General features: G+C 35.1%; 1 protein-coding gene across 2 annotated transcripts in view; it reads right to left on the reverse strand.

Moving 5' to 3' along the window:
- Window positions 1–17914, reverse strand: part of LOC148949131 (PAX3- and PAX7-binding protein 1) — a 93391-nt gene that overhangs the window by 48240 nt on the left and 27237 nt on the right. The window contains exons 7-11 of one of the 2 annotated variants that reach the window (XM_089093195.1): window positions 16639–16814; window positions 13514–13703; window positions 9273–9393; window positions 8162–8362; window positions 4804–5003 (exon numbers count right to left, since the gene is read on the reverse strand). In XM_089093195.1, coding sequence (XP_088949321.1) covers window positions 4804–5003; window positions 8162–8362; window positions 9273–9393; window positions 13514–13703; window positions 16639–16814 — 888 coding nt within the window. Of the gene's footprint in view, window positions 1–4803; window positions 5004–8161; window positions 8363–9272; window positions 9394–13513; window positions 13704–16638; window positions 16848–17914 lie in introns of both variants that reach the window. The other variant, XM_089093194.1, reaches the window with a different exon arrangement.

Raw genomic sequence — 17914 nt, forward strand, 5'->3', positions numbered from 1 at the left:
TGAGAGGGGGGTTAGTTGCCCTCAAATCACTTTCGACTATTGAAAAGGGCACTAGCCCTTTGAATTTCAAATCGAATGAGCCCTTTTTCAAGGTTCTACGACAAAGATTTCAATAAAAACCTTATATGCCCCCAAGGCATAACTTATAACCCTTGCCCTGAAGATTGTGGGGGGAAAGTCCTGCTCGAAGGTATAATTTCCTGAACTTTGAACTGCGTGAAGCGAAATGGCTATCTTAAAATTTTTATTGGATGTGTTTGGGGAAATGGTGGACGTGGAAGGGCTGTTAGTTGCCTTCCAATCACTTTCAACTATTAAAAAGGCCACTAGCCATTTCAATTTCCAATCGAATGAGCTCGTTTTGAAGTTTCTACGACAAAACGTTCTATAAAAACCTTATATACCTCCAGGGCGTAACTTATAACCCTTGCCTGAGGGCTGTGAGGGGGGGGGGGTTGTCATCCTTAAAGACAAAATTTTCAGAGCTTACAAATACGTTTACTTAAATGGCTATCTCCACATTTTGATACGATGTGTTTAGGGAAATGTTAGGTGTGCGACAAAGGTTTTTTGCACTCAAATCACTTTCGACTATTAACAAGGACACTAGCCCTTTGAATTTTCCATCGCATGAGTCCTTTTTGAAGTTTCTACGTCTAAGCTTTTTATAAAGACTTTATATACCCCCAGGGCATAACGTACATCCCTTGCCCTGAGGGCAGTGGGGGAGTGTCCTTCTCAGAACCACAATTTCTATCTTGAAATCAACTACACTGAACAAAATGACTATCTCAAAATTTTGATTGGATGTGTTTTGGGAACTGGTGGACGTTAAAGGGGTGTTATTCGCAGACAAATCAGTTTCGAATATTAAAAAGACAACAAGCGACTCCAATTTCCAACTGAACGAGTCCTTATCACAGTTTCTACAACGGCTCCTTCGATACAAAGGGCGTTGGTCTAAAGGGAGAAAATAATACACGAAACATTGTGCCAACACCGTTTCTATTTGCCCTGTTGACATAACTTACAGTTCTTGCACCGAGGGATGGGGGGGAGTGTCCTTCTCAAAAACATATTTTCTATCTAGAAATCAACTACGCTGAACAAAATGGTTATCTCAAAATTTTAATTGGATTTGTTTGGGGGAATGATAGGCCTGGGGGGGGCTAGTTGCCCTCCAATCCCTGTAGACAATTAAAAAGGGCACTAGCCACCCCAATTGACAATCGAATGAGCCCCTTTCGAAGTTTCTACGACAACTCCTTCGATACGAAGTGCCCTGGTATGAAAAAAAATAATACATTGTGCCAACGTCGTTCTTTACTTAGGCAGCGCAATTGCGCTGCCTATGATAACTTAAATCCATGAAACGGTTAATTGAATAAACTTCACGAAAGCGGTGGTTTCTTTTAGCTTTTTATTTTATTTATTTCCAACTTTAATTTGATTTATTGTATTTCCAGCTATTTATAACTTTGAAATTAAGTTCCAAATGAGAATCCCATGTATTACAAAAAGACAGAAGAAACTAGGATGTCAAGGAAGTCATTGCACGATGAAATTATCAATTTTTAATGAAACGTTAAATTAATTTAATATAAACACTCTTAAATTGAATACCCTTAAAAATGGTCTTGAATCAATTTTTATTTAATTTAGTTAATAAAAACATTCTTAAATAAAGCAGAATTATTTGGGACAGAAATAAAGTGGATGGAAGACACGTACACATTTTTTCGGTGGGAGGGGGGGGGGTTGGCAGCAAAGGTGGAAAAACAATTTTTCGATAATTTGAGCAACAAATGCCCAGAAAATCAGAAAAAGTTAGGATTGCGGGGGGGGGGGGAGCAAAGGCCCCCCAGGACACATGTCTGGTGGATAGGATCAGATGAATATCCTGGAGGGTGATTGCCACATTCGTCGCGTCAACAAGTTTATACAGAAAAGTATGAAACAGGAAGAGCACAGCTATTTTCATCGTTGCGCAATGGCAACTCTAGAAATTATTTCTTAGCGTACGGTACATTTTCAGATATGGGAGGGTGTCATCTATATCTGATATAGAATAATCTTCTATATCTGAAATAGAATAGATAAAAAATAGTCTTCTATATCAGATATGGAATAGTCTTCTTGACTACTTTTCATGGCAATGAACGTATATAATATAATAAATATCAAAATCTAAAATATTAGGAAAAACAAATCCTATCTTCTGTGTCAAAATCAGGATTTCCGGCAGTAACTCTCAAAACATATGAGAGTTACGGAAATTTTGCTCGGATTGTCGAAGAGATAATGTGAAGTTCAATCAGTATTCAAAGTCGTTCGATTGCTGACAAATTAAGCTTCGGAGCTAGGGCATTTTGCTTAGACAAAATGCAGGGAATTAACAGAATACAAACTTCAAAATAGAAAGTCACAAAGGGAATTTTAATTCTGGAAAAGCAATGTCAGCTTCAGTTCTTGGAAAAAAAACATATGTTTTTCCACGTTGGATAAAAAAAAAATCTCCCTTGGCTAGAAAAAGTTGCCTATAGAATGTTAATTTTTTTTTGTGTCATGACTTCTTTGGAAATTAATTTTAGTTTATGCATCTTATATATCTTTCATAATATTGTTCGATTAAAATTCAAGAGGCGTCAAATCACAAATTCCAGAAAAGAACCAAAAAATCGGAATTTGGAGCTTCGAGAATTATTTCCGATAAATCTAGAAGAGATCCAGAATTTGGCTCTCAAGTTCTCAGAGAGACAATTTAATGTCCCGTAGGAATACGACGCAAAATTGTTCGACGCAAAACAGTTTCGTTTTGACACCATGTAAAACATTAGGGAAAAAAAGGGTTTTTTTTCTTTTTTTGGAATACTACTGGAAATTTTACGTAAATTCCCAAAAAAAAATTTTTGCCCCCAATTAGGAGTTCAGCAGGGTTGAATTCTGTCCCAGTTTATATGAATCCTTTCGATGGAGTTAGTCCTACGAAAAATAGCAAAGGCTATGCGAGAAAACAGAATCAAATGGAAAGGTGGAACTATCTTTGACTTTGATTATGCTGAAAATTTGGGTCCTAGAGGTAAATGTTAGCAAACTTATCAATTGTTCAGAGCTGTCGAAAACGCCGAGTGCAAAAACAGGGTTGGAAATTAATGTTTAGAAGATTAAGTAGCTTAGACTAGGAATAAACGAAGGTGAAGAGACAATGTTGGGCATCAAGAAGATTGATAAAGTAGATAGCTTTACTTAGTTGGGCAGTATTACTAGTAAAGATGGTAGATCCAGCAAAGATGGTAAAGTTTAAATAGCCAAGTCCCAGGGTGTGTTTTTGCACTTGAAAAACAATATGGAAGAATAAGAAGATAAGTCTGCAAACTGAGATTAGAATATTGAAAGCTGTAGTGATGACGGTTGTCAACAATGGTTCTGAAGCACGTGCAATTCGAAAGATGGGGGATTTGCCAGACTTTCACGAAACGATTGTTCTGGGTTCCCGTTTGACTGACCGTATTTCAAACAGTTAACTGTGCAAAATGTGCGCTTTTATTTGCTTTCTACGGCTGTAATGAGAGAAAGGTTGAGATGCCTAGGCCACGTTTTGCGGGTGAAGGATAAGAAATCGCCAAAAATTGCCCTTTTGGCCATCCATCTAGGGCCAAAGAGAAACCAGGTTGTCCCCGAATGGGGTGGAAAGAGGTGGTACTAAAGTGTCTTTCAGCTAGGATAGTTTTGTTTTGACACCATGTACAATATGAGGGAAAAAAAGGTTTTTATTTTCTCCTTTTTTTGGAAAACTAATGGAAATTTTACATAATTTCAAGAAACAATTCACCCCGTTTCATGATTTCATACACAAAATCAAGTTACAAGCTTGCCTGACATACCACTTCGGAACTAATGACCACTGATCCCGAAATCAGCGGTCATGGGAAAAATTATCCCAATGGGACTGGTCCAGATGCTCCTCTTACGAAAAGTTAAGGGAAAACATTATATTAAACGAAAATGTCGATAAGTAATCCTAAAAAACGCATGCTTAAAACTAAGGAAAATCTTCGAACTTTACCCTACGCGGAAAATGTGTTGCCATACATGGGACACATGAGAATCGGAGGGAGGTAGTACTCATAAAATACCACCCCCTCCCCTCTGGGAGATATTGGGAGAGAATACTCTAAAATGAAAACCATTTAGGCATAAAAATACAATCCTCTTCAAAACAACAAACCCTGTCCAGGAAAGAAAAATTTCCCGGCCTGAACTCCCGATCCTAAGTCCACTTTCCTCTAAGGGTACCGATCAAAGATTAAGAGTAACTTAAAAGGATGGGAACTGGCACTGGTGTTGACAAAAAAAAAAAAAAAAAAAAAAAAAAAAAAAAAAAAAAAAAAAAAAAAACTAAACGCCATTTAGCATTTGACGACATTTGGCATTTTTCAGTATAATAATAAGACTAATTAATTTGATTTGTCTAGCTGGTAAAATTAGTGCAGCAATAAGTGTCTGATCTCAATTCCTGAGATAGAAACGATTACAAAGCTTGAAAAAAAATCAAGTGTCATCAATTGCTAGATGGCGTTGATGATTTTTCGGCCGACACTAGCACCAGTTTCCACTCTTATTAGTTACCTATATTTTTTGGTACCCCAGGGACTCTGGGGGGGGGGTCAAATTATCTCCAAAGACACAGTTGTTGGACCTTTAAACTATGCCACTATGAGTTTATAGTGTTGTAATGACTTTATATTACCATGCGTTCTATTCTAGAAAGAGAAAAAAAGTTGAAGAAAGATAAATACAAACCTCAAGCGGATTCCAGGTTATCAGCTGCAATCTAACAAACGGGGAAAACACTTTTGGTAAACACATACTGACATAAGCGTCCCTATAAGAGTCCAGGTGCGTTCTCCGCCAGTTTTCAAAATTTTGCTTAAGTCCCTCCACAGTTGAAAACTCTTCAGTCACGTCTTCAAACAAAGCACCTGCTTCGGTTCTAAACCTTTCTATAATATGAATAAGTTTGAAAACCTTTTAAATAGCTCTAGATAAAAAAAAACAAGTTTTTATAGAATCAGCTATTTCCCTAGTATTTCTGTTGGATATGTTTTGATGAATTTGCCCTTTTTCACTAAGCCCAGCCCTTTTGGAAAGATAACATACGTTCCTGTCTGATGACCTCCTGCATATAGTACACGCCCACTGCTGACAACTTCAGTTTTTTTTTCTTGCGTTTTTTTTAAGTCTTTTCTCAACTGGCACTAGCATGAGAGTTGAAGCTGCTTACTTAAAATATTTTACTAATGTTATTTAATAGCACAAGTATCTTTATTATTATATTAACTTAGATAAATAAATGTTTGCTAAACAGCAAAAGAGAGCAACATCTAAACTTAGACTACAAATTACCTTATATGACAAAAATGGGGATATCTGTGATCCCCATCTTAAATTAAATTTTTCTTACAGTTCATCAATAATCGTTTTTCTTACTTCTACTGTTATTTCAAGTTTGATCGTCATGTATTTCCTTTTTCTTGTTTTGATTTGTTTGTTTTTTGTTTTTTTTACTTTCCTTTACTTTCTTTTATTCTGCTTTATAACCGATTGTCCTTGTTTTTACCTTTAGTTTTTTTTGTTGTTTTTTTGTTTTTTTTTTGGGGGGGGGGGGTTCGATGGTGCATTCTCCGGATGTCACCGGTAAAAACATCGAGGACAGAGGCTAGATTTAACCCAGATCCAAACGGGTACCTGGAAGAATCCGACGAAGGTAAACATGAAAGGTGTACGAAAGCACAGGACGGCTGGCCCCCACCCCCTCATTGCACCTCCTAGCTGGAGGGCCAAATAATGAACATCGAAACCACAGCTTTGGACTGTAAAGTCTGGAGCCAAATCCTTTGTTAGAGTCAGGCTTTCTCCAGATTTAGGACTGACGGGCTTCCTCAAGTCAGGCCATAAGATAAGATGGCCTTAAGATAGAAAGAACAGATGAGTAAAAGAAAGAAAGAAATGGGACTCTACTTTCAATACAAGGGTAGAGCAAAAACATAAAAAAAAACCCGAATACTTGGATTGCATATTCTATAAAAGTAATCATAGGAGAGACTGTCGAGTCATCAAGTTTTAAGGAACAAGCAATTTTACGACAAGCACACAGCTATGATTTGTACTAAAAGGGTAAAATACTTGTATCATTGGGTCCATTAGTTTCATATTTATACATTCAATATGCCAGAATTATGATATTACTTATACATGTTTGTTTCGGGATCCATCTATTGGTTCACAGCAGTATTTGTTGTCTTCGGTGCGATTATTCATTTTAATTTCTGCTCGGCTTTCCTTAATTCGTTCATAGCGGTTTCTGTTCGTTTTAAGTTCGGCTTTCCTTAATTCGTTCATAGTAGTTTCTGTTCGCTTAAGTTCAGTTTTTGTTAATTCGTTCATAGTGGTTTCTGTTCGTTTTAAGTTAGGTTTTCGTTAATTCGTTCATAATAGTTTCTGTTCGTTTTCGTTAATTCGTTCATAGTAGTTTCTTTTCATTTTAAGTTCGGTTTTCTGTTCGGTTTTCTTAATTCGTTCATAATAGTAAGTAATAATAAGTTCGGTTTTCTTTAACTCGTTCATAGTGGTTTCTGTTCGTTTTAAGTTCGGTTTTGTGCTCGGTTTTCGATAATTCGTTCATAGTAGTTTCTGTTCGTTTTAAATTTAGTTTTCATTGATTCGTTCATAGTAGTTTCTGTCCGTTCAAAGTTCGGTTTTCGTTAATTCGTTCATAGTAATTCCTGCTCGTTTTAAGGTTGAACTATTATATGAATTTTTGTTGTTCAATGTTCTCTAAAAAATTAATTTTTTGGAACTCTTTTATCAATTAGTTTCTGTTGTTTTCTTAACTGGCATAAATCTATAATTGAGCAAATTGAAAGGAATGTTCTCTTTGTTTGTTTGTTTTAGTTTTTTTATTATTATTATTTAGTTTTTCTGCTTAAGAACAAAAAAAAAATTAAATCGTTCAAAATGTCAAATCAGTCAAAATCTGCGGATTGAAAATCTGCGTGATTTTTAGCTATTATAGGACTGAAGCCTTTCTGTTTTCACCCTTGAATCTACACAAATATACATCTTAATAAGCCATTTTATTATATGAATCTTTGTATGCTCCATTTTGTTGTAGTGCTTTGTTTTTTTGAATAAACGCATTTCAATATCATTTATTAAAAACAGCTGTTTTGTTGACAACGCTGTTTTCGGCCTTTAATCTTCTTTAATTTAATCAACAATCATTCGCGAGCCCAACTAATTTAATACTCGGATAAAAAGGGGACTGCAAAAAGGACATGACGAATGTTATGTTTTTGGAGGGGGAGTGATATTTTTTTCAGGGAATGTTTAAAAAAAAATTTAAATAACTCACCAAAAAAAATGTATATATTTTTGTTACATTTTTACGAGTCGGACAAACATTTCGGGGGGGTTCAAACCCCCTAGATATGGGGTTTATAAAAATACGAACAGATCTGCTCCCTTAACTGTTTTTAATAATTCAGGTTACCTCTGATTTCTCAAGACTCTTTCAGGATTTGTCTACTGGTCCAGGTCTAGGGTCCGGAGCGTTAGGGGTCCAGGTCTGTTAGGGGCCCCCCTAAAACTAACCCCTCTCCTCTAAAAAAAAGCATGTGAATCTCTTGGTCCAGAGAATGATCCATTAAAGTTTCAAGCCAATCACAGACTCAGGATCAAACGGGCCTACCAATTTTTACTATAGAACCTCTTTTCACGATAAAGTAATTCCCAGAGGCAAATTTTTTGATCCTTTTGAATCCTTAGAACTAAATAACTATCTCAAAATTTTGTCAATCGAATGTCTTGAAGGATTACGTGGAAGCAAAATAGCAAAAAGGTACGGAAAAGAGATTGGTTTCAATACAATCACTTTCGACGGTTAAAAATATAACTAGAACTCTATGAAGTGCCCGAGGTAAACAAGGAAGAAATAAATGATATATTGAAGGCACCAGCCTCTTTATTAAGATCGCTCTATAGTGTTGCCTCTGACTGTTATTACAATTTCTAATGGCAATTTCTGGAAGTCTCACGAAATCCTTATCTTCATTACAAAAAAGTTCCAAAATAAATGAATGGGAAAACACTAAACATTTACCTGTTTCAGCTTTGAGAAGGACATTCTCGCTCTCAGGTAACTCGTCGTCACTCGAAAGGCCTTCACAGTGAACACTTTGCTTCAGCATTCGTGCATCTGGCAACATGTGACTCCCTCTGCTCCTCCTTCTTCTTGATCTTCGTCCCTCCCGTTCTGCATGACGACGAATACGCTCCTCTGGGCGTCGTACAACTGGCTTACCTTAACAATTTAGTTCAATCTTAGTTATATCACCAAAAAGAAACTATGATATTTATTATGTATTACGATAATGGACAGAGTAGTAACCAAAAATAACCACAAAAGCTGAAACCATGGCAAAAATATGGAAAAGAATTGTCACAAACATTGTATATATTAATTCTTTGACTATAATCAAAACTAAACCCAACATAATTTCTGTAAGGTGCACATGGCAATAACTTAAAATTTTCCGGGGGATACCATGGTGTAAACCATGGCAATAACCATGACAATAAATATAAATAACCATGGCAATAATATATTGCAAAAACGCCTTTTTAGCGCCAATATACACTTTATATGGTTTCTCCAATAATCTTAAAGGGAGGGGACCTCAAACACAGGGCTGTCACCCGGTGAAACAAAAAAAAATCACAAGATTTTAGTGATTTTTGATTGACTTAGTGATTTTTTCAACATTCTAGTGATTTATGTGCTGATTTGGTTTAGGCAATATAAAAAACACAAGAGATATTGATAAATCACTAGGGGTGGCAATCCTGCTCAAACAATCCTAAAGAACATACCCCACACCCGTGCTTGATGGCCAAAAGCAAGCGTTGAAATTTGTAGAATCCGCATTCTAACAAGTTTTTCTGCTCTATAGCTTGTTCAAAAGAAGGTTAAGTACGAATGCCTCAGAACAGCATAATTTTAGTGGAACAGCTTGCATAAGGTAGAGGGGGAGGGAGCTCTTTATACAACCATTAGGGTTATTTATCCCCCTCCCCAATTAAAAGCCAAAAAATGAGTCTGCAAGTGTAAAAAAAAGGCCTCTGTCAAGTTTTAACACTCTGAGTTTATGAAACTTCCTAAAGAAAAAATAGAAAAAAGGAAAAAGGAAAAAAAAAAAAAAATGGAAATCAACCTTTAGACATGCACTCGTCAGTTTCGTCCATTACATCGTTTCTCCTTCTTACTATCAATTTCTCACTTTTACTTCGTAAAATGTTCATATAGCCTTTTTCAATTGTTTCAAGTCTAGGCATCTGAAAAAAAATAGGCTTAATCAACTTTCGAAAGGTACAAAGAAACCACATAAAAAAAATAAGACTTGTAAATAAAAAAAGAGAAATATAGGCAATTCTTCTACGAAAAAAAACAACTAAATGACAATTACTTACGATAACACCACCATGTATACACAGACGTTTTTTCCGCGAACTTGTATGCGTGACATTAGCTTTTATGACATCACGACATTGGCTTTTATAAACTTCAAAAGCATTCATAAAATAAGTAGTCAAATAAAATCTCTTTATGGCAATTTCAATATTGGTTAAGGGTTGTTTGGATCCGAAATACATTGTTTTGTCACGTGGACATGGTCAACTCTCTGAAACCATTACGTATTCATTGCAACGCAAATTTTCATCCCCCTTTAGACGTTACCTCCCTCATTCTCCCTGAACAAAAATCCTCATTTGACCCCAATAAAATTTCACCCAACAAGAAACACAAGAGCAGCAAAATACAGCATGATACACCCAGCAAGAGATATATCTCTTCTTCAACTAACATTTGCGTTGCCATGAATATGTATTGGTTTCAGAGAGTTGACCATGTCAACGTGACAAAACAATGAAACATCCAATGGCAAAAACCTAAAAAAAGATAAAAAAAATTGTTTGTCTGCTACCGAATTGTATACACCCACCAAGTTAAGGAATATTGTGTGTACGTAGCGTGTTTTGGATTACTGCTAAAATAAAGTGAAAGATTTTGGGACAATATTGTTGTAAATCTAGTTTTGATTGAAGTAAGCCCTTTTATAAGCCCCTTATTTTAGCCCTTTTCGTTCATTTTTGCTGATTTTTCGCACACGTTTCTTTTTTTTTAGATTTGACCCCGGTTGTTACCAAAAGCTTCAAAACTTAATATGGAGGTATTTTGTTGACAAAAAAACTTATATATTAATATAAGAGTGATTAATAATATGTAATGATATGAGTGATATAATTAATGAGTGATCATGCGGCTTAAACTTAAACTTTAAACCTTGTATGCAAAAACATTCGTGTTCTGAACCAAAAACACTGTCTACATTAGGTTGAAAAAGGACCGAGCAATTCTAATTTCAAATAATTTGTATAATTCAAAATAGTGTCAATATTTTCAATAGTAGAAAAAGGTAAAACTTACGACCAAGGAGTCCATTTTTGATATTTAGTAACTTGAGGTAAGAAAATAAATTCCATAATTTTTATTAGACTTATTAAATTTAAACTGATTATCATTAGTCGCTATAAACTGATTATTATCAAGTTATTTATTAAACTGGAATATTAAACTTAATAATTAGTAAAAACAGGTTAGTGATTTTTAGTGATTAAGCAGCTTTAATTTGAGCTTCCAGCATTGCCAGAAAACCATTAATGCTCAAAACGAACAAGCGTCTCCTTCTGATTAAAAAAAAATTCACAAGCAAAACAAATAAACCTAGAATAAAAAAATCAACACAACTAAAACAAAAAAAAACAGGATTAGAAACTTCAATATGAATTTTACAGAGCAAAAAGACAGGTTAATATACAGAGAGGATTAGCAAACCCCTTTGCAAAGCCCTGGAGACCAAGCTCTTTAAACTTACTTCATATTTTCAACTTCCAAACTTCCATTATATAAAAGTTATATAATTATCAGTTTTAATAAGCTATAATATAAATATATATACATATGTATATTTAATTAATAAGTAATCAGTAATTACTAAGTAGTTACTTATTAAACAATTACTTAATTACTCAGTTAATACGTAATAATTAATTACTTAAGTAACAGAATAATAACTAATTATCATTCCGTTGTTTGCCCTTATCTCCACTCTCCTTTTTAATTACGTCTTAACAGGAAACTAAAAACAGATCACCTGGGATATTTGAGCTTCACCAAAGCTTATTAATCATTAAATTTATTTTAAGCTTTAAATAAAGATTAGCTTAATTGAGATTGTTCAATATCAAACAGTTCGTGGTAACGAACTGTAAGTAAGGAGCGACCCGGCTCAATGGTAAACGAAACTCTAGAAAACGGGTTTTTGATACCAATAGATATATCAAAAGAATCAGATTTCAATGCTGATTTCAAATATATAACTTTCATCAAGTTTAGTGCTACCCATCAAAAGTTACGCGCCTGAAAAAATTTGGCTGATTTTCAAAAAAAGGTGGAAAGACCCCCTCAAAGTTATAGAACCTTAATGAAAATCACACCATAATATTAGGCTTATCAGAGAACCCTACTGTAGAGGTTTCAAGCTCCTATCTACAAAAATGTGGAATTTTACATTTTTTGCCAGAAGAAAGATCACGGATGCGTGTTTTTTTTTTTTTTTTTTTTTCCCAGGGGTGATCGTATCGACCCAGTGGTCCCAGAATATCGTGGGAGGGCTCATTGGAACGGAAATTAAAAGTTCTAGTTCCCTTTTTAAGTGACCAAAAAAAATGGAGGGCAACTAGGCCCCCTCCCACGCTTATTTTTTTGCCAAAGTCACCCGATCAAAATTTTGAGATAGTCATTTTGTTCAGCATGGTCGAAAATATGATAAATATGTCTTTTAGGGTGACTTAATCCCCCGAAGTTCCCAGAGGGAGGGCTAAAAGTTATGAACTTTACCCAATGTTAACATATAGCATTGGTTATTGGGAAGTATACAAAAGTTTTCAGTTTTTTTTTCGGGTTGTGGGAGGGATGGGTGGGTCGGTGGTTATGTTGGAGGATCTGTTCATGAAGGAAGTTTTCATGGGGGAAGGGAAATTGCCATGAAGGGGGCGCCGGACTTGCCAGCATTATTTATTGGTTATTGGGACGTATACAACCATTTTCAGGAAGGATTTTTTATGGGGGGGGGGCTCGAGGAGGGGGTTACTCTGGAGAATATTTCCGTGGAGGATGTTTCTTTTGGTTAAGAGACATTTCTATGAAGGGGGCGCCGGATTTCCAATCATTAGAAATTAAATTGATCATTAGACGATCAGAAATTAAATAAAAAAACAAGTTTTTTCAACTGAAATGTAAGAAGGAATATTAGAACTTAAAACAAACAGAAATTATAACGTATTTAAGGGGGTTCTCCCCCAAGTCAATACCTCGCTCTTTACGCTACAGTTCTTTTTAGTGCTTTCAAAAGAGCTATCTATTCTAATTAAACGGCCTTTGTGATTCAGGGGTTTGTGAATCAAAATTTTTTTTTACTTTTAACGTAAAGAGCGTGGCATTGACTAAGGGAAGAACCCCTTCATATAAGTAATAATATATACATAATAGAAAAACAATAAAAAAAAAAAGCGATACTGCTCAATAGTAATCGAAACTTTTAAAAACAGAATTTTGATGTCAATAAATGTATAGAAAGAATGTGTTTATAATGCTGATCCTAAATATATAAATTTTGTTAAGTTTAGTATTACTCATCAAAGGCTACAGGCCTGAGAAAATTTACCTGATTTTTTAAAGAGGGGGGAAACATCCCCTACAAGTGAAAGAATTTTAATGAAAATCACACCGTCAAATTCAGCGTATCAGAAAACCCTATTACATAGGTTTCAAGCTCATATCTGCAAAAATCTGCAACTTTGTATTTTTTGCCAGAAGAAAAATATACGAATATAGAAGTTAGTTACGTAAGTTAATTTGTAAAGACATCCATTTAGCAAAAGAAAAGTAAAATTTTTATGCAAATAAAAGCTGCATTAACTAAAAAACGATCAGAAATTAAATAAAAAAAACAAGTTTTTTAAACTGAGAGTAAGGAGCGACATTAAAACTTAGAACGAACAGAAATTATTCCGTAAATGAAAGGGGCGGTCCCCTCCTCATCGCCTCCCTCTTTACGCTAAAGTTTGACTCTGTCTCACAACTTTATTTTTTAAAACAATAAAAAACTTTAGCGTAAAGAGCGAGGCGTTGAGTAGGGGACAGCCCCTTTCATATACGGAATAATTTCTATTCGTTTTAATGTCGCTCCTTACTTTCAGTTTAAAAAACTTGTTTTTTTTATTTAATCATGTAAAAGATGGACTATTGGCATCTGAGTCACGAAATGCTGAGAGCCATGGATCAGAGCTTGGTCTCCGCGGATGACCTTCAAACCAAAATGGTACAACGTACCTTTGTGTCAAGACAGTCTATTAGGTCAGCAACATACCCTCGCAGAAACTGAGCGAACTTATATCGCTCACTCAGCTCCGGCCTTTCTTTCTCCAATTTTTCAATTAAATCCAGTGTCTCAATCCGATCATGGATTGTTTGCTCATAGTCCAACTGATGTCTTCGGTGGACTTCTTGAAGTGACCTTATCCTAGAGAAATAATTATTGATGAAACTGAAAAAGATTGAAGACCGAAAACAGTGTTGTCAACAAGCGGAGAGAAACCAAGTTTGCTAATCTGTTAGTCAGTTGTTAAGGCAGAATTCGCTAGATTGGGTCGTTGAAAAAAAAGATGTATTTTTAAAGCTCGGTGTTAAAATGGATCAAGTCCTCTTTTTATCCGAGTATTAAATTAGTAGGGCTCACGAATTAGTAGGCTCACAAAATTAGTAGGGCTCAAACCAGGGCTCACGAATGACTGTTGATTAAATTAAAGAAGATTAAAGGCCGAAATCAGCGTTGTCAACATGCAGACAGAAACCAAGTTTGCTAATATATTCATTAGTTGCACAAGCAGGAATTGCTAGACAAGGTTTTAAGACAAAAATTTTTAAAGTTCGGTATTATTTTTTTCAGAGCATTTAATTAGTAGGGATCACTAATAAAGTGGATACAAGTCTCTTTCAACACATAGCGCTGCCAACGCAACAAAAATGGCTTAAACTCAGTCTTTTTCAGTACATTCATGAAGCAAGGTCGCAATCCGTCCATTGGGTTAGTAGGGTTCAGAATCAAAGTGGACTTAGCCCATTTTTGACATTTCTTACCATTGAAATCCAAAAAAACGCAGCTGATATTCAAAGTGTCTCAGCGCATTCGTAATGCACGCTCTAATCCGTGCCTTGGATTATTGAGGTTCAGTATCAAAATGGATCAAGCCCAGTGCAGGGGCCAGAGACCCAAATTATTCATCAGTTATGTCATTTTGTTTTTGTATAAATCCGGTCTTATTCTACATAAATCGTCTCATTATAATTTGAGTTTCCGCCTCAATAATACTTTAGGGTCATCCAGCCCTTAACATCAGCTTTTGTCATTTTCTACTATAGAGGCAATACAACAAAGTCGAAAATCAATATACTTCCGCACATTCATTAAACAAGCGCGAATCCATGCAAAAGATTAGTATTTAGCATTAAAGTTGATTGAGTTCTTTTGCACGTTTTATGAGTTCAAACCTACGTTTTTCAGTGCATTCGTAAAACAAGCTCTTGTCCTTCCTTCATTCAAAATTCAACATTTTTGTATATAGGGGCTTGAAATCACTACAGTAGGGTTCTCTGATATTCTGAATTTCATGGTGTAATTTTCATTAAATCCCAATCACTTGATTTCTTAGGGGTGTTTCCCCCCTTTTTCAAAGATTAGACAAATGTACTCAGGCTCGTAACTTTGATAGGCAGCATTGAACTTCATGAATTTCATATATTTTGAATAATCATCAAATTCAACTCTTTTGATGTATCTATTATTATCAAAACTGTTTCTTACAGTTTCGGCTACTATTGAGCCGCATCGCTCCTTATTTACAGTTCGTTATCACGAACTGTTTGATATATTTTGGAAAGGAGAAGATTCAAAAAAAATAGGAAACATAATATGGGAAAGATAAGAAAAGACAAAGAAGGAAGAAAAAATAAAAGAAGGAAAGCTATCAGCCAAAATATTCCATTTATTTTTAGGAGCTCTGACAATATCCTTTATCCTTTCACGAAAGGCGTGACCAAGATTCTTATGAATTTGATTCTATGTATAACACTTAGCTTTTATGGCTATAATGAGAGGAAGGTTTAGATGGCTAGGGCACGTTCTGCGGATGAAGGATGACAGATTACCAAAGACTGTCCTTTTCGGCCAACCGTCTAGGTCTACATGAAAAGCAGGTCGTCAACGGGTGGGGTGGGAGGATGCCGTAAAGAAAGATTTAAGGAAAATGGGAAAATTCCTGGGAGGGTGTGAAGAGGGAGGCTTTGAATAGATTGGGATGGAAGAAGAGCGTGCGTAGCTGTGTTGGTATCAGGCAGATTGGTGCTGCGGTGAGTTGTTAGAGGTAGTAGTATTTTTACGACAAAATTCCTAGGTTAACAGTTAGCGCAAAACACACTGTTATCGAGTAAATACGGCCATTTTTAAGCTTGAAAAATACTGTTCAACCCTTTGGGGGGGGGGGGGGTATAAGAATCATGATGTGACCATACTTTAAGATTTCCTAGTCAATTACAACCCAACTACGGTATATTTTACAAGTAATGAATTGTTTACACATAGTTTTCTTTAAGAAAAAAAGGGGGGATATCAAAAGAATCTTTGCCATTGTTGCTAAAGAATCCCATTTTTGTGCAGACAACTAGTCGTTACTTGAGTATATAAAATAAAACAAAAAAAAATCTTTTTTTAATATTCTGCTCATTCATAAAACGTTATAGCAGGTATTTTATTTATTTTCTAAAAGTTTTTTTTTTCAGTGATATGGTAAGGCTGATACGGTAAGCACTAATAGTGCTTAGTTTTTAATTTTGCAGTCTTTTCTTTTCCAGTCTTTCTAAAAAAAATTTCTCCTTCCTTTAATATTATTTTAAATGGTAAAATTTCGGTTTTATAAAAGGTTATTTTTTTCAAACTATTTTCATGATGGTTATTTCAATATTAGAATATTTTCTATCCAAGTCTACTTCCCCTTCCCAGTGGATCCAGACACAAAATTATAGACTCTGTCTATAAGTAGTTTATTGTTTCTATAAGTGATGAAGAGTCTATTGTTTTTATATCTATTAGGATATACCTTTTCTGCTAGTTTACTGCTATTATGTCTGAGGTATTAAATATACCTTTATACCTCTGAGGTATTAAATATACCTCTGAGGTATTAATATACCTTTTCTGCTAGTTTACTGCTATTATGTCTGAGGTATCCTAGCACCAAACACAAAAAAAAAGTTAAATTACACATAAGTAAAAAAAATATTCCTGAAAAAACGCGAGGGGTAACTCAGCAAATTTTGAATATTTTTCAATCCATCTCCTCTTTCCCTCCTACCCTAACCTACGATCATTTTACTATCATGATTCAATAGCAACTACATACTTTTCTTGTAATTTTTTTCGTAGCATTTCTGGGTCCAGAGGTTCCGTACTCTCTGGAACTGGAGGCAGTTGGTCCCTCAAGGTCGGTTCTGCCCCTGGAGTAAACGGAACAAAACCACCTGAATGAATTTCACTTGCTGTTGATTCATACCCAACACCGTTCCTTAAATACTGTTGCTGAAATAAGATTTCTTGCTGTACTACAGGAATCTAAAAAATAATTAATACAGTAATTTATTCTCAAAACAGTAAGTAAATGACAAATATTCCAATTGATTTTCCGCATAGCTTGTAAAATATTCCGAGTCTTTTCTAAAAATTTTGTCAGCGATTTCTGCCTTGGAAAGTGCAAGGATTTAATAGCCGAAAAAAGTTGTTCCCTTTTTAGATTCATTCCAGGAAAAACTAATTCTCCTTCGTATATCTAACCCTTCCCCACAAAATTTCTTGAATAATGTATCTGTGACGAAGACTTCGGATACCCATTTACTCATTGTCATGTCTGTTTTTTTTTTCTTACATGTTTTTACATGTTTTATATGTTCTTACATTTTTTTTCTCGACCTAGTTTATTTATTTCAACGATTACTTTTTTCAATTTAAATCCTATATTTCACCCCGTCCCCCAACATTTCTTAAATGGTGTATCCAAGACCTGATTACTTCGAATGCCCATTTAGCAATTGTTAGGGCTTTCTGTCTCAACTCGGTTTATTTATTTCAATTATTCTTTCTTTTTTTTTATTTAAACTTCTTATCAAAACTGTTCCTTAGATGCTGGTACTACAAAAAAGGTTTCCAACAATCTAAAAAAAAATCCAAACAATTATATTTTTAAAAGGGCAATTTTATTCCTAAAACAGCAACTATTTAAACTTAATTTTTCAAAAAGCTAAGCACCAGGCTAAAAGCTAAGTATGTTCTGGAATCTTGTGGAAGATGTTTTTCGCAAGGTCCAACCCAGAAAGCACAGGGACTGCATAGCCGAAAGAGAGTTATAAATAAAAAAAAAAGCCCCTCCTAGGACCATCTTCTGACAAAATTAAGTCTTTATTTATGTTTGACACTAAGACCCTAGGATTATTCGAGGCTAGTGATGTTTGGAGAAAATTGTGTCAAAATTCGTGGCATTGAGGTTACGTTCCTGTTATTTGGAATATTTTGCGAGTTCAGGGTGCTAGAATAGGTTTGAAAATTAATGTTAAAAAGACTAAGTCACTAAAGCTAAGAACAAGTGAAGATGAAAAGATGATGTTGGGTAATGAAAAGATTGATCT

The sequence above is a fragment of the Artemia sp. Qi Xiang Cuo genome, chromosome 8 (assembly GCF_049724085.1).
Source record: "Artemia sp. Qi Xiang Cuo chromosome 8, ASM4972408v1, whole genome shotgun sequence".
In the NCBI taxonomy this organism is placed as follows: Eukaryota; Metazoa; Arthropoda; class Branchiopoda; order Anostraca; family Artemiidae; genus Artemia; species Artemia sp. Qi Xiang Cuo.